At 41.9% G+C, this 24,022-nt stretch overlaps 1 protein-coding gene across 2 annotated transcripts in view; it reads right to left on the reverse strand.

Moving 5' to 3' along the window:
• Nucleotides 1-24,022, reverse strand: part of ANKDD1B (ankyrin repeat and death domain containing 1B) — a 31,672-nt gene that overhangs the window by 1,954 nt on the left and 5,696 nt on the right. Inside the window, exons 3-13 of one of the 2 annotated variants that reach the window (XM_086770820.1) lie at nucleotides 23,651-23,749; nucleotides 18,689-18,787; nucleotides 18,492-18,596; nucleotides 16,571-16,669; nucleotides 14,792-14,890; nucleotides 12,916-13,014; nucleotides 11,915-12,013; nucleotides 10,205-10,303; nucleotides 5,569-5,667; nucleotides 3,330-3,425; nucleotides 593-791 (exon numbers count right to left, since the gene is read on the reverse strand). In XM_086770820.1, coding sequence (XP_086626946.1) covers nucleotides 593-791; nucleotides 3,330-3,425; nucleotides 5,569-5,667; nucleotides 10,205-10,303; nucleotides 11,915-12,013; nucleotides 12,916-13,014; nucleotides 14,792-14,890; nucleotides 16,571-16,669; nucleotides 18,492-18,596; nucleotides 18,689-18,787; nucleotides 23,651-23,749 — 1,192 coding nt within the window. Of the gene's footprint in view, nucleotides 1-592; nucleotides 792-3,329; nucleotides 3,426-5,568; nucleotides 5,668-10,204; nucleotides 10,304-11,914; nucleotides 12,014-12,885; nucleotides 13,015-14,791; nucleotides 14,891-16,570; nucleotides 16,670-18,491; nucleotides 18,597-18,688; nucleotides 18,788-23,650; nucleotides 23,750-24,022 lie in introns of both variants that reach the window. The other variant, XM_086770819.1, reaches the window with a different exon arrangement.

The following is a 24,022-nucleotide window of genomic DNA, read 5'->3' on the forward strand; positions in this document are numbered from 1 at the left end:
CTCCCCCTCTACTCTGCTTTTGTAAGATGCCATGGAGTACTATGTCCAGGTCAGGAGCCCCCAACATAAGAAGGACATGGACCTGTTGGAGTGAGTCCAGAGGAGGGCCACAAAGATGATAAAAGGGCTGGAGCACCCCTCCTATGAGGACAGGCTGAGAGAGTTGGGGCTGTTCAGGCTAGAGAAAACAAGTCTCTGGAAAGACCTTATAGCAGCCTTCCAGTACCTAGAGGGGGCCTGCAGGAAAAAATGAGGAGAAACTCTTCAGTAGGGCCTGTTCTAATAGGACAAGGGGTAATGATATTAAAATACAGGGAGCTACATTCAGATTGAACATTAGGAAAATTTTTTTTACGATGAGGGTGGTGGACCAGGTTGCCCTGGTAGATGCACCATCCTTGGAAATGTTCAAGGCCAGGTTGGGTGAGGCTCTGAGCAACCTGATCTGGTTGGAGATGTCCCTGCTCCTTGCAGGGGAGGTTGGACTATATGGCCTGTAAAGGTCCCTTGCAACTGCAACTATTCTATGATTCTAACTCTGCCTTGTGGTTTTTATGGATTATGTATTATGTCTAGCCATTCAGACAGTTACCTGTCCATTGTACTTCAATAGCTTTAATTTGTTCATCTGTGAACTTCCAGAACAAGGCCAGTTTTTTCCATTCCTGGGGTTTTAACTGGTTGTATGCTAGGTTCCAAAGGGAGGAACGGATTTGCTTGGTCTGTGTACTATGATCTTGTTTGAAGGACAAGTCAAAGTCTGACCCATCATCACTATGACGTAGATATGCCTGAAAAGAAAGCAGATGATAAATTCTGTATGGAAGCTGGGAACCTTTGCTTACTAAGCAGCAAACACTGTGTCCTGCACAGCCATATGTAGCTACAGACAGGTGAGTTACTCAGTGCGGGTTAGGAAACCGTGTTTGGCTAGTATGGCTCTTTGGAAGATCGCATGCCACATTTTAAAAGTGCTAAGCATAAAATACTCCATTCCAGATTAAATTCAGAAAAATACAACAAGGTTATTTCCTAACCTTATGAGAGTACTGCAAGGGTGGAAGGAAAAAGGTTAAAAAAAAAAAAAAAATCTTAGTTCAGTAACTAAGCATTGTCATGTATGTTTGGTTCCATCTTTCTGGTGCAGACTTTATTTCATGCTTCCTGGCACATGCAAGGTGAGCTTTAGCACATTTTACAGGACAGCTTCAGGCTCTCCCCGGTTCAATGTTTCTCTTCTGAGGTTTTAAAAAAACAAACAAACAAAAAAAAAAAAACAAAAAACCAGAAGCAAACAAACAAAAACCCCTCTTTTTTTGTCCTCCCTTTGCAGCAACACATCTTTGCTTTGCTGCTAGTTGTAAGTCTAAGCAGTGGCAGGGTTGGACAGTAGCAGCCCTCAAATCCAGTCAAAAACAGCCTGGGCAATGATAGGGAAGGGTTAGCCAGAAGGAGTAAATAGGAAAAAAAAGGGCGAATGGAGGGAACAAGATACACACATTAGTATCATGAGCACTTTCTCACAGGAACATGACATTTTCGTTTGTAATTAATGCCTTGTCACAGATGATAAGTCATCTCAATGTAACAAAAATACAGTTCTTACAATAACGGTTTGAAATGCTGAAGTTTCCTGTATTGTAGCACCACCTAACAATGTCGTTTTCCATAACCGTAAGATCTAAGCTGCTCCCAAAGGCTGTGCTATTAGCTTCAGATAATGGGATACAAACACTTATCTTTCTGTTTCCTAGCATCTGTAGAGCTCTTGCAGAAAACCATCTGGTTAAACATCTTTTCATCTCCTCAGACAATTCAGTAAACAATGCCAAGAGGTTAGGAGCATTATGAGCTTACTGCTGTCAGACTTGTCTTGTTTTCTCTGGCAACAGATTACTTCAGCTCTAGTTCCCCTTTAAGCCAAAGGGAACAATAACACACCTGACAGCTCCAGCCGAACTGACAGAGATCAAATACGCACAACATAGGGAGTTCATGGAGGCGTTTTTCATTGTAATCAGACTAGATCTGTGATTTACCAGCACAATGCCCCACAACATTAAGTGTCACGGATTTGGACATGCAGGGCTGAAGTGGGCTGGTAAAAGACCCCACATGCCTGCACTCGGGCAAGATCCGTGTGCTTACATCGCCTTGAGAGGCACTTTGCTAACCTGGTAGAACAAACGCTCCCTAGCAGGAAGCAGGAGTGAGAATGAAGTTACAGATTTGTGTGGCAGCTCAGCAATGAGAGCACAAGTGATAGACTTGGCTCCAAATGAAAAAAAAAAAACGAGCAAGCCAATACAGTACTGATTTATGGAGCATTAATATGCCCTAAAATGACACTCGACCTTCCTATGAAATACCTCCCTTTCATCAAATATCTAGGTATAGCAGGTTCTTTGGGGGTCATTGCTACAACTGTCATTGACAGAATAAATAAACTTTCTCAGAATTCTAAATGGTCCCAGTTAAGACATCATGATGTGAGACGTCCTGAATTTTCAAGACCCATTTGGGCTGGGTCTGAGTTTCAAGGCACATCTCTAGAATGGGCCTCACCAGCAGCCCGGCTCAAAATACTGTTTTGATTTTGAGAGGGACTAAGCTTAGCTTTTCTTTGTCAGACACTGCCTATAAGCATGTTCAGATCCATAAGTGACATGGGATAGTCAACGTAGGCCAAAATAATTGTCATTTACACAACAACACATGGGGCTCTCACCCCTTTAGGGAGAACCATCACTAAGCAGCCTACATTAAGTAACAACTAGGGAAAAAAAGGCTAGAAATTCAGATAATCTGAGGTCTATCTAAGGCATGCCCTTCACATTTGTTGCCTGGTTCTTTCCCATTTCATTGATTTCTTTTTATAATTAACACACATGAAGCAGAAGAGGGAGCTCCTGCCAAAGTAGCTGAGCCCTTACTAGCAAATGACAGACACCTGCACTCCTCCATTTTGAACCACAGATTTTGCTGTACCAAAGGACACAGGGATCAATGGGGGTTCAGGTTATCCGAGCCCTGATGCTGATGGCACTGTCTGAATTTGGGTCAGAATCTCCCCCCACCCCGTTATGTGTAGAGTATGATGCAGGAAAAAAACATAAGATCTCCTTGCAATTTTACAGCTAGTCAGGAATAATAATTATACCTAAATACCTGGATGGGGTAGAGACCTTCCCATTCCAAATCCTAACCTCGTTTATCAAGGCCAGTTGTGCAACCTGCCAAAAGGAACCATCTCAGGCAAACAGCCCTTCAGGATCAGAATTGGCTTTTCCTTTATAGTTATCCTCAGTGCAAGGAAAGATGTCTCTTACCTGTTTCATAGTATAATACCTTTCCGCTTTAATGATCATATCTACAATGAGGGCATGATTGCTCCTTGATGCCACAGCTAGTGCAGTTTTTCCATGCTGAAAGCAGAGATAGTGAATCAGAACATTATCTTGTATAAATAAGTGTATCATGGAAGAAACACAGGAGCTTTTTTTACAGAGCCTCATCCCTTTTTTTCAAGAATTACTGCAATTGTCTGTTTTCAGCAGATTTGCATGGTGTGGAGCTGCCTCTTCTTTAAATATTCAGGGTATTCTTCACAGACCAAGTCCTAGGCATTCAAGAAAATTAGATCTAAGAGAAGCCAACCTCTTAATTAGAAGGTTGAGTAATTAAATTACAAGGTATTTCAACTCTCCATCTATTATAAAGTTCCCTAATATATACCTTTTATGTTCTATCTCCTTGATCTGCTCAAGATCGTTCTAATTAGCCTGTGTTTAGAAAAGTATCATGTTGGAAGCCAAGACACTTACATTTCATAAAATGTGTATAGCATAGACGTACTTTGTATGTTGAACAGTCCAGAGACCACAAGAGCTCCTTGGGTCCCACCTCTGGAAAGGTGCTCTGCATTTTCCAGAGAGGTGGAAAAAGGGGGCGTTTGTGGCCTTCTGTGCTAGTGCAGACTCCACTGGCATCCTGCATGTACACATAGCATGGCAGCCTCTGCACTATCAATCACAACCAACAACAGTTTTATCTACAGATGAGAGGAAGGAAAAGCTCCCAAGAGAGCATTTCCTGAGATGTAACAGCTTGCAAACCATGCAGATGCATGACATGCTCTGGAGACTGAAGACTTTTGCTGATGGGGTCCAGAGGCCAATAAAACACTGTGCAATCAAAGCAGGCTCCCCTTTTTCGTGCCTACTGTTCAGTAAGGACACGAAAATTTTTGGCTTCTCTGCACCTATTCAGTTCAAAGAGGGCTATACTTGCAAATGTTCACAGCAGTGGCATGGCCTCAGGGGTCATCTAGCAAAAAGACAGGGGAAAAGCTACTCCAAGAAACAAAACTGATGCAGAAAGGTGACAGGACTTGTGCTGGCTCAGAGCCACATTCTTATAAAATGTCCTGAGCATTGTCAACACTGCTGTAATACCAGAGCACTATGCAGCCCAAAGGCTTGCGGGTGCTTAAGGTCAAAGCAGGCAAGAAGAAGTAATTTCCTGTGCCTGCCCTTGGAATATGAATAGGTAGAGACAATTTTCCAACGGCTAAGGCGCTGTCTAAAGTGGACAAGATTTCATCCTGGGTTAGCCCGTATGAGAACTGCAGCTCTGTGGCTACTGTAGCATGACTCTGAATAGAAAGGCTTAACTGCAACAGAGTGTCTTACCTCAGCCTCCCAAAACACATCAACCATGTCACCCACACTCAGAGCCCCCAGCCTCACACCAAGCCAGGGGGAAAAAAAAAAAAAAAAAAAAAAATGATCCTAGTCCATGAAGCTTTACTCCTCACTAGAATGGTTTTGTGCATGAAAATTACTTTTTAAAATTACTAAAGAGCTAGATTTTGCTCATGATAAACATCAAATCTATCCATTCAGTCACACAGAAAATAAATATAGTGGTAACTGTATAAAAAGAGGAAGCTCAATCTTGCAGTACTTAAGCAAAATTTGTGAAAACTGTATTTGGTACTCTGTACTTTCAAAAGACTTCCCCAGAGACTCTTTGCTTTGGTACTTCTTCCAGCCATTGCTGTTCTTGCCTCGGTCTTTCCAGGCTGAACATCAGCAACAGGCTCTAAGCACCCACCTGCACAATCTGGGATGGCTTCTTAGGGACGTGGCATTTCTAAATGGCTCAGAGTGCTAAAGGACAGACTCACCACTGCTGCAACAAGTGAAGCTGGCAGGACCTGTGCCTCTCCTGGCAATGAACCCAGCTGTAGGTGCACAGTTACAACAGGCGTAGGCTGTTTTCCACTCCATAAGCCTAGTCCTTTTTTCCATAAGAGGTCTCTGACAGCAGGGTTTACCCTCCAAACTACAGAGCTTGAAAGTTTTACAGCTCTTCACTAAAACCATTTTAGATCTCTGCAAGCTGCAGGTATGGCAATATTAAAAGGAAACTTCCTTTGTAACAACTAACAGCTTTACCTAGGAAAGACAACTGGCAACAAGTGCTTCCTGCAACTCTGGGAAGAAGGTTACAAACCAAAAAAACCAAAATCACATAAGCCTTGCATGGGTGAGGAATACAATCTACCTTATCCACAGTCTTGAGATCACAGCCTGCTTTTAGCAGCACTTCCACCAGCTCCACGTTGCCAAGATCAGCTGCCAGATGTAGAGGGGTTTCCTGCCTCTGGAATTAATGACACCAAATAAATAAAATGAGCCAAACTCCCTCTTAGAAGCAGAGTGCTCACAATCTCAATGTAAAGAAGATTCACAAGGGCTGGCCTTAGCTAGAAGACACTGAACAGGGGGAAAAAAAAAAAAAAAAAAGAAAACAAAAAAACCCACTTAACTTTTGATCTAACTGCCAGTTTTGTTTCAGGCAAACAAGAGAGTATCTGAGATCTCTGCAGGAAAACCAGGCAGGAGTTCCAGCTGGCTCAGGAAAAAGTTGCTGTCATGCCCCTCTAATGTACTGTAAATTAACGAACTCTCTCTCTTCCCTCTTAAAACAAGGTGTTTGGTTAGAGTGCTTCATGTGACTGCCAACCCTCACCTACACGACCCTCTCAAGTAACTTTTTCCCTGCTGAAATTCATGCAGAGACAGCTGGACATCCATAATTTTCAACAGTACATTGTGCCACAGTCCACAACAAGGTTTGTTAGCCAGCCCTGCCACAAAACAGTGATATGTAGCAGAAGTCAACCTGCTTCATAATGGGTTCAGTGAACCTTAAACCAGACACACACTAAAAAAAAAAAAGGGGGAAAAAAAAAAGCATTAAACAAAATCAGACCATTAACAAGAAGTACAGCTAAATGGGCATTCAGCTTCAAGTCTAATCTGAAATGAGGACAGCTGCATACCCAAATAAAACCTAATTATTTATCCATCCTTATACACACTATCAGATTAAGAAATTCCAGATGTCTGTGGGTGCAATGCAGCAGCAAATAAGATACGTTGTCATTTGTGGAACCTCTGCATATGTGGAGATGTCCCTCAGCATGTTTCACATGACACAGCATCCTTTTAAGTTGAAGGTTTTGCGCCTGTTCTTCTCTGATGTTGCAAGTCTACATTCTGTAGATCTAGCTAGAGAACTTCTTTGGCCTTTATATCTTAGCTTAAATGTTGCAAAGTCAAACACAAGACCTCACACACCAAGAAACACCAGCCTCAGGGTTCCATATTAGACTCTCTCACCTGCTCTTTTGGGGATCACATGACCTCATAAATTTCCTGCAAAAATACATCCTACTTTCTTTTCTGCAGTAATTTAGAGATATGTATGTAGCTATGGTATGTGACTTCAGACATGCTAGAGATAAAGCACGAAACATTTCCAAAAGATGTGTTCAAGAAGCTTACAAAATTATTTTATATGACAGAAGAGCTTATCATCATACTTGACTCCAGCCACAAATGACAGTCTCTGCATCCCACAAAAATGTGTATAAATTGATCTTTAGCTATAAAATGATCAATGGAAAGAGGCAAAGAAAGACTTCTCAAAGATTAATCCTAGTTACTATTGTGGGGAGCATCCTCGTCTGTCACACAGAAGACCAGAGGGCATTTCCCTAACAGGGAGTTACAGCGCCTAGTGTGAGACTCAACAAACCTGGTGGGACAGTGTTTCCACAGCTGAAATGTAGGGTCGACGAGGAGAGGGAAGAGACATTCTCTTTGACATGCTGCAGCTGGCAGGCCGATCTACACACAGTTGATGCCTCAATGTCTGCCCAGTCCATTATGGCCAGGGTGCCAGTGTACATCTGCAGGCTCTGTATGAATTTCTGCCACACAGACCATGAGCACTGGATGTCATACAGATCTTTGGAGGCCTGTTTGTTGACCAGGTTAGTGTAGACCACCTCCACCACTGGATGTCATACAGATCTTTGGAGGTTTGTTTGTTGGCCAGGTTAGTGCAGACCACCTCCACTACTAAGGCCCTCAGATACTTGATGCCTTCTTCTGTGGTAGTCTACTTGCCTTGCTGGTTTACAGTATCTTCTTTGAGGAGAAACCTTGCCTTCATGTTCAATAACAGTCACCTCCAGAGACTTGTAGGTTGCTGCCTCTCTTCTGATCGCTCTGTCAATCCCATGGTCCCTAGAGATGGACCCCAGCTGCTGGGCTTCCCTACCTTCCCAGCAGTGGAGGAACCAGGTAGCAACACGCTCACCTTGCTAATGGATGAATACTTGCTGTCTATCTTGTAGGTCATTCAGTGATGGGCACCAACTAGCTCCCACCTCTTTTGTCATTTCTATCTCTTCCCTCTCCTGTCCTGCTGCAGGCCAGGCCGCCTCTTCTGACTCTTCTCCCTTCCACCCCTCAGAAGGTGCTGCTGCTTCTCTTACTAACCAAGTCAACATCCGCTTCCACCATTTCTTCTTGCGTACAGGAGCAGTTATTATACTTGAACACTGGGTCTCTGGTTAAGCCACTATGCATGCCCTCAGACTGAGTGACCTTTTCAGTGTCAATATGAGTGGCTTCAGAGCAGGAGAGTTTCTCAGCATCCCTGATCAGCTCCTGGATCAGGAGACCCTCTTTCTTTTTTGAAGGCACTGGATCGCAGCTGAGTAGGCACGGGCCAGGCCCCAACACAACATCAGAAGTCACTGTGTCTCATCGAGGCAGGCAAGGCTGTCCTCTTCCAAACGGTATGCGGATCACCTGGGACTACATGCCTGTTCAGGTGTGAAATCCCAATCTATTGGAGGCAATAACAGCCTCAGGCACCTGCCCAGCTCCTCTCACACACCCTGCCACCTGAGGATCAACCACTCCTGGGCACATTCCTGTGTGGCATTCCCAATTAGTTGTTTAACCTTATGAACAATAATCAAAATCAGGCTCACAACACACACTAGTATGAACAGTCTGATTACACAAGGATATTCAAGGAACTGACAGACCGTTACAAGAAGCTGGGAGAGATCTTTTCCAGAGGAGGAGGGGTAGGTGCCATTCATTCCTGTCTCCACAAAGCCTCTCTCCAAGGCAAAAAAAAAAAAAAAAAGAGGAAAGGTGTAATTGCTGATTTTCTCCATGAGATGGTTCTCTGAGTACCTAGAAAGCAGCAACATAAGGCCCAAAAATACCAGATTAGGCTGAAGGCCAGGGCTTTATCATGGCTCTCCTAGGCAAAGCAAAACAAAGTGATATACAACACAACAAAAGCTGAAAATGGTAATTAACAATTATAGGAGGTTTTATACAGCAAAACATCCTGGGCTGCATCAAGAGGACCATGGCCAGCAGGTCAATGGAGGTGATTCTCCCTCTCTACTTTGCTCTGGTGAGACCCCACTTGGAGTACTGCGTCCAGCTCTGGAGCCCCCAACATAAGAAGGATGTGGACCTGTTGGAGCGAGTCCAGAGCAGGGCCATGAAGACGATGAGAGGGCTGGAGCACCTCTCCTATGAGGACAGGCTGAGACAGTTGGGGCTGTTCAGCCTGGAGAAGAGGAGGCTCTGGGGAGACCTTATAGCAGTCTTCCCGTACCTCAAGGGGGCCCACAAGAAAGATGGGGAGAGGCTGTTCAGTAGGGCCTGTTGCAACAGGATTAGGGGTAATGGTTTCAAAATAGAGGGAGATAGATTTAGATTAGATATTAGGAAGAAATTTTTTACAATGGGGGTGGTAGAACACTGGCACAGGTTGCCCAGAGAGGTAGTGGAAGCCCCATCCCTGGAAACATTCAAGGTCAGATTGCATGGGGCTCTGAGCAACCGGATCTGGTTGAAGATGTCCCTGCACCTTGCAGGGGGTTTGGACTAGATGACCCTTGAGGATCCCTTCCAATCCTAAACATTCTATGATTCTAAAAAAGGCAACAAGTAAGCCAGCACCAAAGTAAGTCGGCATTGCATAGCCTTCCATGGAGAAGGGTATGCAGTACCTGATGGGATTAGAAACGGTGGAAGTAGTCTACAGCAAACTGGGCAACAACCAACCAGGCCTCCGAAGAGCACTAGCGCCAAGCAGAGGCCAAACAATCCCTGTTAAAGGTGTGGAAAACAGATGCTAGCGTCCCTGGGTGGGCTTGAACCACCAACCTTTCAGTTAACAGCTGAATGCACTAACCTATTGCACTACAGATACTTGAGAATCTTGTTTTTCACTGTGGAACATCACTTTGGTCAGCTCTGGTCACCTGCTTGCTTGTGTCCCCTGCTAGCTCCCTGTGCACCCCAGTGAATACTGGAGGGCCAGGCTGTGAACCAGAGAAGGCCTTGGTGCTGTGCAAACACTGTTCATCAACAGCTAAAACACTGGTGCTTTAGCAGCACTGTTTTGGTCACAAACATAAAACACAGCACCATAGGGGCTGCTATGAAAAAATTAACTCTATCCCAACCAAGTGACACTCTGCACTGGGTTCCCCGCTGAGATCAATACCATTGAGATATTTCTGTCATTTATTAATTACTGCATTAATTGTAACACTCAAACAATAAATGAATCAAAATATTTTCTGAGTATACAGCATTTTGGTATCCTTATCTTGCACAAACAATACTAGCACAGCATGTACCAGTGACTAATACATGTGCACACACACAAAAAGATAAGGAGGGAACTGCCTTGTCCTTACTATTCTCTTGTACCCTGAGCTCATACGGAAAAAAAAAAAAGTTTCAAGAACAATCCACATAATCTCCTCTTTACCAGGGAAATTATGTTAATTCCCAGTTTTTCTTACGTGATTCAAGGAGTTTATGTCATGATTGGCATCCAAGAGGCTTTTTACTACTGGTAGATGATTGTTGATGACTGCTAAATGGAGGGGGGAATTCTTCTGCTGTGGAGGAAAAAATAATAAACTATTACACTTGGGTACAATATTAGAACTTCATTCAGACAAGAAAGAGATTCTTATTAAAATCTGTCCTTTGCAAAGGTGATATGCTCCAGCAGAGGTTAAAGACTGCTGAACACCTTGAGCTGCAGAGTTATGCTGGAGCTGGCAGCCTGCTCCTGCAACACCCACAGAGCAGGCAAACAAATACAGCTGAAAAACCTGGAAATGTTGAGTGCGCAAGGTGCATATCAGTGTGTCACCACTCAGGAATGCAGCAAGGCACTCCTTTTACGTGATCATACCTGGGATGTGCTGCTACCCTTAGCCAACAACAGAGAGCTTAGGGTAGTGCTTCTGTTCCCTCAGAAAATTGGGTTTGCCCTTAGTTGAATAGGCTGGAGACATCCTAATTCTCTATTGGATAAATGGATGTCAAAACCCACTTTCCAGGAATAAACTCTTGTCACATATTGCTGCTGGAAATATTCTTCATACCAGACTGACTTGCTGTTATATTTAAAAAAAAAGAAAATTACAGCCAGAAAGAAAATAAGGGATCTTTATTTGAATTATTATTCATAAAAATAGCTGGAACACATCTAACATCAGTCACAATCCAACCATTAGATTGGCAAGATCGCTTTGCATGTTGAACATGTGACTCATCAGTTTCTTGTTAAACATAGCTAAAAAATAACTCTATAGCAGTGCCAGACACCAGTTCATTAGTGTCTTTATAAACCACAGCCATTTTTATAGGACTACGGAAAAATGAAGCAAGCTCTTACACAGCACTGCACTGGAAATGTTTCCAAAACCTAAGTTTTATGAGTTCCTTCTGCTACAGAAAGCCAGTGAGAACAAGCAGCACAACAACTGCCTGATCTTTAAAATAAATCATTTCAAGCATATCATAAACAGTTCTTCCTTGATAACATTATGAAACAGGCCAGTGATCATGGCAGATAAGTCACGAAGCCTAGATTCTATTTTCATCCTGTACTGTAGAAGTGGAAAATAATTTTCTATTCACAGAAAATCTTCAATGTAACAAAAACTGTAATATCTAAATTGAGACAAGATTTCAATATTAAGAACATCTATTCTTTTAAAACCCCAAATAATGGTGGAATGCAGATTTTGAAGGCATATGCTTTTAGTGCAGAGGGTGAAAGCACTGAAGTATTTATTTACCTTTTATTTACCTTTATTAAAAATCAGTTACAAGTGTTAACTCTTTGCCCATGAGAAAAAGAAGTGGCACACAGGGATGTCTACACTACTGCTGCTCAGTTCAGGCAAGGTACTTTGCTCATCTCATAATGCCCAGTTCTTGCCTTAGTCTGGCCAATTCTACACTGCACTGCACCAGTTTGTCCGGGCACTGACTGGGTTTGTACAGCATATTGCTAACCAACATCCATAAACCATCTAGTAACACAGGTAGCAAAACAAAACAAAACAAACAAACAATAAAACAAACAAAAAACCACCACCAACAAAAAAAAAGGAACTAGTCAGTCTCATTCAGCTGTCTGTATTCCCAAAGAAGGCCATAAAAGACAGGACATACTGAACAGCAGCAGAATAATTATGCTCATATGCACTCACCTCAGGTTTAGGGACCAGGTCAATATTCTCATCAATAAGAAAAGTCACCAAGGATAAATGCTTATTCTGGATTGCAATCTGCAAAGCACTGCTATTGTTCTGAAAGAAATTGTATGAACAGCAAAAGCTTACATTTTTATTGCTGGAAAAACAGCATTAAAGGGAGCTATCAATACTGGATAATCTGTCACTTAAATTTGTGTTACTATCTCTTCCCAGAAGAACCCTGCCTTTGATAAAATGATATAAAATGAAGGGGATCAGCAGTTAGTGTGATACATATCTGCAAATATTGAAGGAACTTCCTATTTTTACTATATCACAACAAACATGCTAAAACCACCAGTATCCAATCATACTTTTCAATCTCTCTTTAAGAAAGAGATAAAGCAGCATTGTGAGCTACCCTGCACCACGGATAACAACAAAGCCAACATGACTCATGGTCTCTTAGTTCAGTTTGACCTTCAACAAGCAAATACAGTCACTTTAACAAACTTTTCAAAATGTATCAATAGAAAATGTTCACCTAGTAATGACGCTAAAACGAACCAGCCCTCAGTCTGCTGGAATCCTAAGCTTCTCGCAGCAGAAAACCCAAGGCCTTTCAACAGATGTGAGCTGGACTGCAGTCCAGGAACTAGATGTGGAGAACAGGTTTGCCATCAGTCCAGTCATATGCAGCCAGAAAGCAGGATTTTCATTTACCATAGTTGGCTACTTTTCCTAGTCTTGTGTTTTACTATTGGACATACAGTAAATAAAAAACCTCCAACACAGTACTCTGTCAAACAAATCTATGCTGTATTTCCTCCACATGTTTTATTCTGTTAGCAGTCTCTAGATTCCCAGTTCTATTTTATTAATTTTTTTTTTTAGCATTTTATAAAAATAAGCAGCACAAATATACTGTTGGTACACACAGAAAAGAGAAAATAAGATCCTTCCCACAGCCCAGGATGTCCCAGTACCTGTGTGTTGGAGGGATACTGTGTACGTACTTGAGTTAAAACATTGATGTCACTCCCTGCTTCCAGTAAGAGTTCTGCACATTTTTCATGACCTCCTTCAACAGACAGGTAAAATGGAGTTTCTCCGTTCTAGAGCAACAAAGAGAAAACGTCTGTTCCAATTTAAGCCATGTGACTGTAAGGCTGTGACACAGAACGGGTTAGCTCTATCGACTTGTCCAGCTGAATAGAAAATGGGAGACAGTCATAAGAGAACACAACCTGAATGCTCGTAAAGTAACACTTAAATGAAATGGCAACTCACCAACACTTAATTATGTGGATAGACGTATGGTAAGCTTTACAATAAAGGTAACTATTTCATAAATATTGATTGTGCTCTTTTCAAAGCAGATTGCTAGCAACAGCCACAGAAACAAAGATGGTGGGTAGCAATTGCTGCCATTCAACACCAGGCAACTTTACCAGCCTGCTAGCACACACCATAAGTACCAATTTCTGCTAGTCCAATGCCATGGATTTCTGATTAATTCCCAACTGTAGCGCTAGTTATAAGGAGCACTTTGAACAGAAATATTCCTGTTGCATATTTATTTCAGATATTCTCACTCCAAAACAAGTTTCCCTGTTTACACAGCAAGTCTCTAAAATAAGTTATATCAGATGCACAATGACCTAGTCCCTGCTTCTCAGCTCCTAAAATACATAAAGGTCTATTGAAAGTTACTCTAGTGTTTCAGTATTCACAGAAGCATCAATAAATCCTGAATTTTTTTTTTTTTTGCTTAAACTGCCACCATTATTCTGCTAAACTTCATATATTTTAGTGCTTTGCTCATGCTGGGGAAAGAGAGACCTGTTTATCCACAGACAAGAACATCTCCAGCTGGACAGGAAGGTCACACCATTAGCCACGGCAAGGCAGAGCTCAAGCAGTACAAGCTTCATGTGCAGAAGCAACATTGCTAGACAAGGCTTGGAAGCATGAGGGCTTCACATTTCAAAGGGGCTCACGTACCTCAAAGCTTGCATAGCTGGGAATAACAGACAAGTTGGATAAGAGAGAAACCCTCAACCCATAAATCTCTTGTTGATCAAGGAAGAAGAGGGCCTTTGGTAGGAATGAGTGTCCCTGACTCATTTCGCCCTCTGGCCCAGCAGAACAGACCATCAGCCACACGGCAGGCTCCCGCAGTGAGCATGCCAGCCCACAACAACTTTCCCGGTTCCTTCCAGCTAACCCACAGAGGAAGGAGAAGACACAAGGACCCTTTGCAAAGCAGGAACACTGAGTTGAATAGTTAGTGTGCATTTCCCTCCTCCACCTCTACTTTAAGCCTTAAAATTAAGCTCAGGAATGCATCAACTCAGAAATACAACCTTTTCAGTTAATAAGCAATTTATGAACATGCTGGCTGAGCTCACCAGCAGTAACCTGGGAAAGAAAGAGTGGGTAGGCAGTGGTCTCAGAGCTGAGACCTCTTTGCTGAGGTGCCTGTGATGCTGTGTGCTGGGTATGTATGTTGAACTGTCTTAATGAATAGCCTCAAAAGCACCAGAGATGGTAAAAGGAATGGGATCACATGGCCAGAGATGTTGGAGGAAAGGAGGCAAGGTGGAGATTAGACTCTCCTCTCTTTCCTTCTACCAGCAGTTATACAAGGGGAGGAGAGATGGAGGAGAGGCCATTGTGTGAGAAATAGAAGACAGAGGAAGAAACATTGAAGAAGTTAATGGAACTGAATTTCTTGGAGAAGGGACAATGAAACAGGATGCAAAGGTACTAGAAAAGCAGGAGAACTAACGAGGTCTACTCAGTGCAACATTAATTCCTTTAAAATGTTAATTTTGAGTTGATTTTTCAAATTTCTAACTTTATGTCTTCCAGTAATTTCTGTGTCCTTACCTGATTGAGGTTATTTATGTCCTCCCACTGTTCAAGCAGAATTTCTACAACTTTGCTGTGACCATTTTTGGCTGCTAGATGCAATGCTGTGTTTCCCTCCTTGAAAATGAAATGCCAAATAAGATATTTTAAAACCCAGAATAAAGTTGAAACATTAAGTAAAAACAGCATGCACGTAAACACAAAGGCTTTGGTGTTTCCATCTCTCTTTTACACACAAGAGGAAGGAGGCAGATCCATACAGGATGTTCCAAGATTCAGACTAATCTGAAAGAAACCTTTTCATTTGTATGCAGACATGACCTTGGTCTAGTTGGTTGTCTCATATTCTGAAAACCGAGGTGTACTACCAGAGAAAAAGACCTAAAATTCTAACTCCTAAAGAATGAATCAGAAGAAAGCTTTGGGAACTGGTTCCTGCAAGAGTGGGGACACTGAGCCTGCAAAAGCACTAATGTAAAGATAAACAGCCAAAACCTAGGTAAGTATATTTTATCGTGTAGTGACTTTGATGCCAGCGTCACAATCTTCAGTCCTCTTCACCATCAGTATAATCCCTCACTAGCTAACTAAGGAAAAGAAATAGCACACTGGCAAGCAAAAAAACCAAAAAGAAAGCTAGATGATTATCAGGAAGAGCAGCAGCTTTTGAGCCAGAAGACAATTCCGGCACAAGAACAAGAATAAAACTGGCGAGAAACAAACTGAAGCTGGAAATTAGAAGGATCCTTCCTGTCAGAGAAATGAGGATCCAGAACAGCTTTTCAATTGGAGCACTGAGGAAGTAGAGCGGCAGAAAATCCAAACACATTTTATGTTTGTTAATCGATGGTTACAGTGCAATTGCTTTCAGAGACCCATGAGATGAGTTGCTGTCCTGGCTTCTTACCCACTTACTCTTTAGGATCACAGCATTCACCTCCTGTCATTGCCTCCTATCATTGCTGCTTTACATGTTCAGCCTGCTAGATATCTGGGATGACACTGTTATTTAACTGCTGCTGATAAACTGCTTAGCACATCAGAGCTCCGGGCTGTGCTGCAGCTTTTAAAGTATCACCAGAATACACATACATTATATAAAAAAAAAAAATCTGCATAACTTCCTGGGTGCTTACTTACATGTTCTATAAATGCAGTATCAGACCATTTAACATTTTTAAAATTTATTTATCCCTGCAATGCCTCAGATGCAGGGAAACATTTACATTCTCATTCCTCAAATAGTGAATAAGGGAATTCAAAGGCAGACTTTTAAAATTATTTAGACACCTTAAAATGCAGTGTCAAAAGGAAACTTAGTCAGATTGAAGTGTTTAGGCACTTCTGAAAAAAAAATCTCCATGGGAGTTTATTTGCATCCTGAAGTATTTAAACAACTTTGAAAATTAGTCATGCAGGACTGAGCAGTGACGCACAGACACAGCCGAGCAGAGCGAAAACCTAGGAAACACAATCTCCCCGTACCGAGGCTGGCACCTTAATCACCAGACCTTTCCACTTCTCCCAACAGACGGCATATGCAACTCTTGCTTTACATGAATTATTAATGGATATGGAAAAGTCTCCTGGCAATAAGACCAGGAGTTCCCCTGTCCCCCTTTAACTGCTAAAAACTCACCATCCTTAATATTTGTTGGTCCAATATACACCACTGCCAGAACTGTGACGTCGGCACAGTTTATTAATCTCCCTTGGTTATGCAGTAACTACACTGAAACAAAGTAATATTTTCCAAGCACATTTTCAGTTGTACTTCTGTAGAAATGAAACCTTTACCTTATCCTTTTCAGATGTAAACAGCTTCAGAGTAATCAAATTGTTTACCATGTCAACGTGGCCTTTTTCAGACGCCAGAAGAAATGGCTTTTTACCTTTCTGGAAAACAATTATGGAAAGAAACACAGTGTTAATGAAAGTGAAAATACTTTGCTTCCACTTACTATATAGCATATGTATATACATGGCATATGGATATGTGTGTTCTGCGTAGAAATTTATATATTGTATGACTAAGTAAATCAAGAAAAAAGCAGGCATATATAAGAAGAGAAGAAGAATTTTTAAAAGGTGCCATATTTACTTAGTGCAAAAACCCCAGATTATAGGTCTTGCCTAACGAGAAAAAAAATACTTGAAAACTGTTTGGAAATGGTAAAGAGGTAAAAAATGTGCTCAAAATATTTAATTCTTAATTTTTCTCAGTATGACACTATTTATCAAAAGAACTCTTTCATTAGAAGTCTGAGGATGCTTAGAAACAGGCAGTGAAGAAGTTGCAAGATTTATTTCCATGGCATAACACGTTTGATCTGAATTCTACAAGCAAGACCAGAACAACCATACCTCAGAAGTTTCATCCAGGAGGCCTGAATTTAGTGCTGTCCCCTGTGGGGTTTTTTGTGGTTTTTTTTTGTGGTGGTTGAAGCAACAAAATATTTTCCTACTGTTTACAACTGAGCTGCAGAAAGTTATCTTGGCATAAAACCATACCACCATTCAGACAGCAAAGCTGTCTAAAGAGTTAGTCAGACAGCCTCACTACCTGATATTGGCTTCTGTTAAACGTCTAAGAAAAACAAATACAAGTAACTAACAGACCATTGTGAAATAACCTCAACGTAAAGAAGATTCTTCCTCACTTTTCCTTTTCCGAGGCCTAAAACACAAAGGTTTGCTTTTTTAAATTTGCTCTGTTTTGTCAGTCTTGTCATGTGTAGAAAGAATTCAGAGTTTTGCACCATGGGGTCAATACAATTTAAGACTTTTAAAAAAGGATAGGGGAGCTTTGTCTTTTTGTTGGCAGATCCTACCAGAATAAATTTTCCTCATGTAAGGATAAAATATCCTCCTTAGCTAAGTAAGCCTGCAAAGCAAGATCTCAACATGATGGGAGGGAAAAATAAAGTCACAGCAATCTTGATGAGGACAAGGTCCTGGCACTGTTGAAAAGTTGGTGCACCTCTGTAGGATGGCTGCACAGAGCTCTATGTTCTGTATTGGTGAAATACGCCCATGTTGACCATAACTGGCAGATTTTGATAAGGGCAGGGGGCTGCAGAAGTGAGCTGTGTTGGAGGAGGCCAGAGACTGCCCTGTGCTGGTCACAGCCATTTCCAACTGGCTCCACAACAGAAAAAACTAACCCACCACGTGTCAGCACTCAACCCATCAGAGAAGCACGTGATACGCCTGTGAAAACGTATTTAAGAAAGGGTGGCCACCGCTACAGGGAGGATGCACAAGAGGAGATACAGCAGAAGACATGAGAGGACACAGGAGGACGTACACCCGCAGGGTGACTGCAGCCCATGGAAGAATCGTTGCTGGAGCAGAGGAAAAGAGTAAGAAACAAAAAGTGGAAAAAAAGAAAAAACACTGTGGCCTGACCCCAACCTCCTCTGCCTCCCGTCACCTCACAGATGGGACTGAGCATCATGTGCAGCAAAAGCAAGGGGAACAGAGGGGGAGAGGTGTCTGGAGTTCAGCTGAGACGGGTGAAGAGGGAGGAAAGATGTTTCCCCTAAGTCCTTGTCTGGCTGTTTGTCTTACTTGGTTCTCAATATCCAAATCAGTAATTAGAAGTTTATATAACTGGTAATAAATCAAAATTCATTGAAATTCCCCAAGTCAAGATTGTTTTGCCAACAACAGATGCCTCATGACATCAAAAAAATAAACAGAAAGCAACATACTGTACCCCATCAGGCTTGTTCAAGTCATTCAGGTGAAGATCTTGGAGAAAATAATCAACTATTTTAACACTGTTGTTCTGAGCTGCAAAGTGCAGTACATTCATTCCTTCCTGAAAAGCCATAAGAAACTCTGTAAGAACAAGTTTGATTTTTTTCCAACATAAATATGGTTAGAGTTGGTAAAAAATTGTTGTCAACAAACCTCGTTCTTAGCCTTTTGATCAGCACCTGCTTTAACTAATTTTCTCATTATATCCAGATTTCCAGTCCAAGCTGCAAGATGAATCACTGTCAGGCCATGCTTCAAATAAAATGATAAAGGCAGAAATTACATTCAAAACACCTCATGCCAAATGTCTTTAAATCTTTTTTATTAATTCAGTGTATGAGTGGGTTCTGCTCTACAGGCTCTTAGACAATCAGTATTAACACCTGGCACTTTGAGTGGAATTCATCTCATTTAAGTTAAGCTAAATGTCATGCATCAAGATCTAGCTAAATGTTCATGCTGCACCTCTTCCTGCAGAAGGTCTGGCATCTCTAAGAAGCACTGAACCCATTTTAAGATGGCAGGATTAAGTACTACCTGAAAGTTATTACCTCTCTCCAGAAAACACGTAGATAGTTAGCACTGGGTGCGGTGGATGACATTTCAGGCAACAATATGTAATGACGTATTTCCATGAGTCACTGTAATTTTCCAGTTAGCCCTCTTTTTAAGGTTCTCTTCTCTCAAATTCTCTAAAAAGTTCTTCTCATATAGGAAAAAAAAACCCTTGTTAACTTCTTGGAGCCAAAAGGAATAGAGATAGGGAACTTCCAGCCATTGTCTCCCATCTTAGCCACAGATCTCTCTAGCTTTCCCACATCTCTTCCTCAATTTGTGTGTACTGTGTCCAGGTGCAGCATCATAAATCATGGCTCATTGTGCTAAGTGCTGTGTAAACACAAGGCATTCATACTCCACTATAAAAGCACCTAGTCTAAGAGACGAGTCAGAGGAACCTAAAGGAAGCAAGAGGGATCCAGGCACTCAGCAGTTTTAACCCTTCCGCAGTTTCTCCTCTGTAAATGAGGAATAAACAGCTTCACTCCCATCTCTAATGGAAAACAGAAACAGTTTTTATGCATGTTGGTAGAACACTTCGGACAGCAAGATGTTTGCTGTGACAGAGACTTTGGGATACTCACACAATCTTCACTGAATAACAAAACGGTTCAGGGTGGAAGAGGCCTCTGGAGATCATGCTTCTGTGGCCTCCTGCTCAAACCTGTCCCACTGCATTGGGTTGCTTAGGACCTTCTCCTGTCAAGTTCTGAATAGCCTGAAAATTGAGACTCCACAAAATCTCTGGAAAATCTGTTCCAGTGTTTGACCACTCTGACAGTGAATTTTCTTTCCCTTGTACCTGATGGGGACCTCCCGTGTTGCAATTTGTCTCTATTGCCTCTTGTCCTATCACTGTGCACTTCTGAGAAGAGTCTGTCTCTGTCTTTGTCCCCTTATGTAGCTGTAGACAGCCATAAGGTCATCTCTTTATCATTCTCCTCCCAAGGCTGAGCAGACGCAACTCTCTCAGCACCTCCTCATACACCATGTGCCCCAGTCCTAATCATCCTAGGGGCTCTGCACTGGACTTGTTCCAGCTTATTAATGTCTTTCCTGTACTGGGGAGCCCCAACCTGGGCACAGGAAGCAGAAGTTGCAGTGGAGGGCAATACTGAACATGCATCTGGTGGCTACAAGAACAAAGCTGGGCTTGAGCAAAATTTGTGACTGTGGCTCAAAAGTCTGCCCTGAAAAACCTTCCGAACTACGACCAAGGAGAAAAAGTGACTAGACCTGACAGCCTTACATAAAGAGAAGAGTAGCCTGGTGGACGAAGTGAGAGAAGTGGATGTTTGTCTCAACATTCATAACAGTATTGACAGTGTCCCCCATGACATCCTTGTGTACAAACCAATGAAGTACAGGTGTAGACAAACAGATATACCAAAGTGCACTGAAAGCCAGATGAACTGCTGAGCCGTGAGTGTTCTGATCAGCAGCACTAAGTCCAGCTGGAGACCAGTCACTAGCAACGCACACTAGGCATTGATCCTCGGTCCAGTACTGTTTAACATCTTCTTTAATGACTTGAGTGAAGCGGCAGAGTGCACTCACAGCAAATTTATACATTATATTAAAATGAGAGAAGTGCCCGATAGACCAGATTGGTGTGCTGCCATCCAAAGGGATCTCAATAGGCTGGAGAAATGGGCTGACAAGAACCTCATTAAACTTAACAAGGGGAAATGCAAAGTCCTGTACCTGGGGAGGAGCAACTCCAGGCACCAGTACTGACTGGGGAACAACTGCCTGGAAAGCAGCTTGGCAGAGAAGGACCTGAGGCTCCTGGTGGACGTTAAGTTGAACATGAGCCAGCAATGTGCCCTTGCAGCACACAAGACAAATGGTATCCCAGGCTGCATTAGGAAGAGCACTGCCACATGGTCAAGGGAGGTGATCCTTCCCCTCTACTCACTGGTGAGACACGTGTGGAGTACCATGTCCAGTTCTGGGCTTACCAGCATGGAAAAGACATGGATATACTCCACAGAGTCCAGCAAAGGGCCACAAAGATGGCTAAGGGACATCTGGCATATGAGGAGAGGTTGAGAGACCTGAGACTGTTTAAACAAAGAAGTCTGAGGTGGATCTTACCATTGTGTATAAATACCTGACAGAAGGGAGTAAAAAAGGTGCAGTGAGACTCTTCTCAGTGGTGTCCAGTGACAGGGAAAGAGGCAACAGGCATAAGTTGAAGTACAGGAAGATTCATTTAAACATAAGAAAAAACTTTTTTTACTCGAACGATGATCATACACTAGAATCAATTGCCCAGAGAGGTTATGGAGTCACCTTCCTTGGAGATAATCAAAACCCAACTAGACATAGCTCTGAGCAATCTACTTTTCATGACTGTGCTCTGAGCAAGAGGCTGGACTAGATTATCTCCAGAGGTTCTGACCTCAGCGGCTCTGTGTGATTGTGTGTATGGGCTGTTTGATAGGGAGGAGTCTGGGAGGAGAAAAGGAGGCACAAGGGCAGCAAAAAGGTGCGTTCAAGAAAATGAAGGAAAAAAAAAAAAAAGCAATAAGGTATAAAATCAGCTGGAGAATATAAAAGGGAAGGATCTTGTGATGTGATGTGGATTCCTGCTGACAGCGGTGAAGGTGACTTGCAGGCCCAAGCTCCCCCAAGCTTAGGAAGGGACTCTGCTGCTGGACTCTCTGTCAGGTCCATGACTGAAAGAGTTGGGATGGTAGGGTGGATAAGAAGGAATGAACTTGTACCTTTCTATTAAGATCAGAAGAACAAGTGATATAATTGCAGTTTAGTAGTATAAGATTTATTTGCAGTAATGTAATTTTGTATCAGTGTTAACACTGATAATAAGCAATAGAATTGTAAGTCCATCACGGCAACTTGGAGTGATGTAACGTGAATTAATACTACTAATAATAGTGCTGTGTTTATTAGCCAATTATTGGTTATTGGCCAATATTATTAGCCAATTATTGGTTATTAGTGGCTACCTGGTTTCTTACAGATAAGCTGCTTAACAAATAAACATTTTAAGTATCTTGATGAGTTATGTCTCCAATCTAAAGGTGGGGGTACCATGTATCTGCTGCTAAGAACACTATTGTTTGCTTTTAATCAGCTTACTTTTTGTGCTGGGAAATGTTAAGAATGCTTAAGACCTTACGCTTATTAATATAAAAGTATGTCAGAAACTGAAATGGAGTAAGAAATAAAGTCCTAGTATCTTTATTCTATTTCTTATCAGTTGCAAGATCAAGCTGATTGTCAGAATATATTAATCACTGTCAAATACAACACATAATGTATTTAATACAATACATAATGTATTTAAGCTCTGTAAGCTACTTACGATGTAGTGTTTCCAATGGTCCTTAACTAAAATGAGATTCTGAGTGTTTGATAGAACCCAAACATGGGGGGAGAGTCTCTACTTCCAACCTGGCCTCAACGCACCCTATCAGGGTAATTAAAGGGCCCAGAAAATGTTTTGATTCACCTTATTGCCTCAACAAATCTGGAAGGTAGCCACTGAAAAATAAAGAATAATTTACAGCAGCCACAGAATAAAAATAACAGCACACCCAGTGGTACTCTGTGAAAGATCCAGGTATCCATTTCTTAACTGTTGCTGTAGAGAGCACTACTGCTTAAAGAAAATGCTCCACTTCTTGCAGAACTACTCTATTAGCATTTATACACCTCAAAGCAGCATGTGAGGTGTTCACTGGCAGGGCAGCTTGGGAGAACATTTCAGACCAACTCAAGTAGCACTAATGAAGAGATGGTTACCCCACTGCAAGAACATGCCCGAGCCAGGAGCCTCTGGTAGCTGGACCGACAGGTCTCTCTCATCTTATTTTCATTCCAACACAATGTGAAAACAAGGCAGCTTTCTCTCTCCACCCTTCACACCCTGGAATTTGTCTTACAACTCAAATGCTGCCACATATGGTGGATAAGGAAAAAGAAGAAAACTGTGAAAAAGGGTAAATGATTCAGCTATTTTCATTTTCCCAGTTCACTGGGAAACCCTTAGTTTGAATGGCCTGTTTATTAATAACATACCGTACACTTGGTTTTAATGTCTGAATCAAATCTTGCACTGTGGATCACCATCTGGTCCAACAAAATCAGCCGTACACTGCTAAAATCTTAATGTCTTGGAGGCTGCAGGGTAGCTGGCAGTTTTGCATTAAGCTACTCACATAAGAATAAAGGGAAAGGATTGAGCCCTTAGTGATCCTCAGAGCTATTTTTTTACTTTTAGTGATTGCTTTCATATAAAGTGGCCAATGATTAATACACAGCTACCACAGAGAGTGTATTTGCACAAGTGGCTTCAACCACCCTTGTGTTCACTCAAGCATTCAGCACAGCCAAAGCTCTGAGCAACGTGTTTTCCTTCTTACAATGTTTTTTTCATATAAACATGTGCAGTCTTAAGACAAACTGAAGCATTTGCGTCAAGTACTTAACTTTGCAAAACAGGAAGCATAAGGCAAATATGTATCTACTTATACTTTTCCCCTAAGGTGTTCCTATACTGTGTGAATCAAAACACATAAACCAGCTTACCTGGTCTGCCATATCGAGTCTAGCTTTGTGATGGAGAAGAAAATCCACCACCGACATATGACTTCTTGCAACAGCAAAATGGAACGCAGTGCGTTTCAGCTGAAATAAGCAAAGCTTTGGTTGTCAGCTCCATAACACAGTTCTTTTCATTCTGTAGGTGATCAGGATTTCTGAATTCTCTGATTATTAATAAATGTATTTGTTAATATATATGCATTTGCTTATTTCTCCTTCAACAGCCACACTTAGTCTTTATTTGCATTTTTGTTCCCTTGACTAGAATTTAGGTATTGATCTTAAATATTTCTTGTAGAACCAGAATGATTTAGTTACTCCACACAGCATCATCCCTTCACTGAAATTCACTGATTT

Source organism: Chlamydotis macqueenii, chromosome Z (genome assembly GCF_036417535.1).
Source record: "Chlamydotis macqueenii isolate bChlMac1 chromosome Z, bChlMac1.mat, whole genome shotgun sequence".
Taxonomy (NCBI): Eukaryota; Metazoa; Chordata; class Aves; order Otidiformes; family Otididae; genus Chlamydotis; species Chlamydotis macqueenii.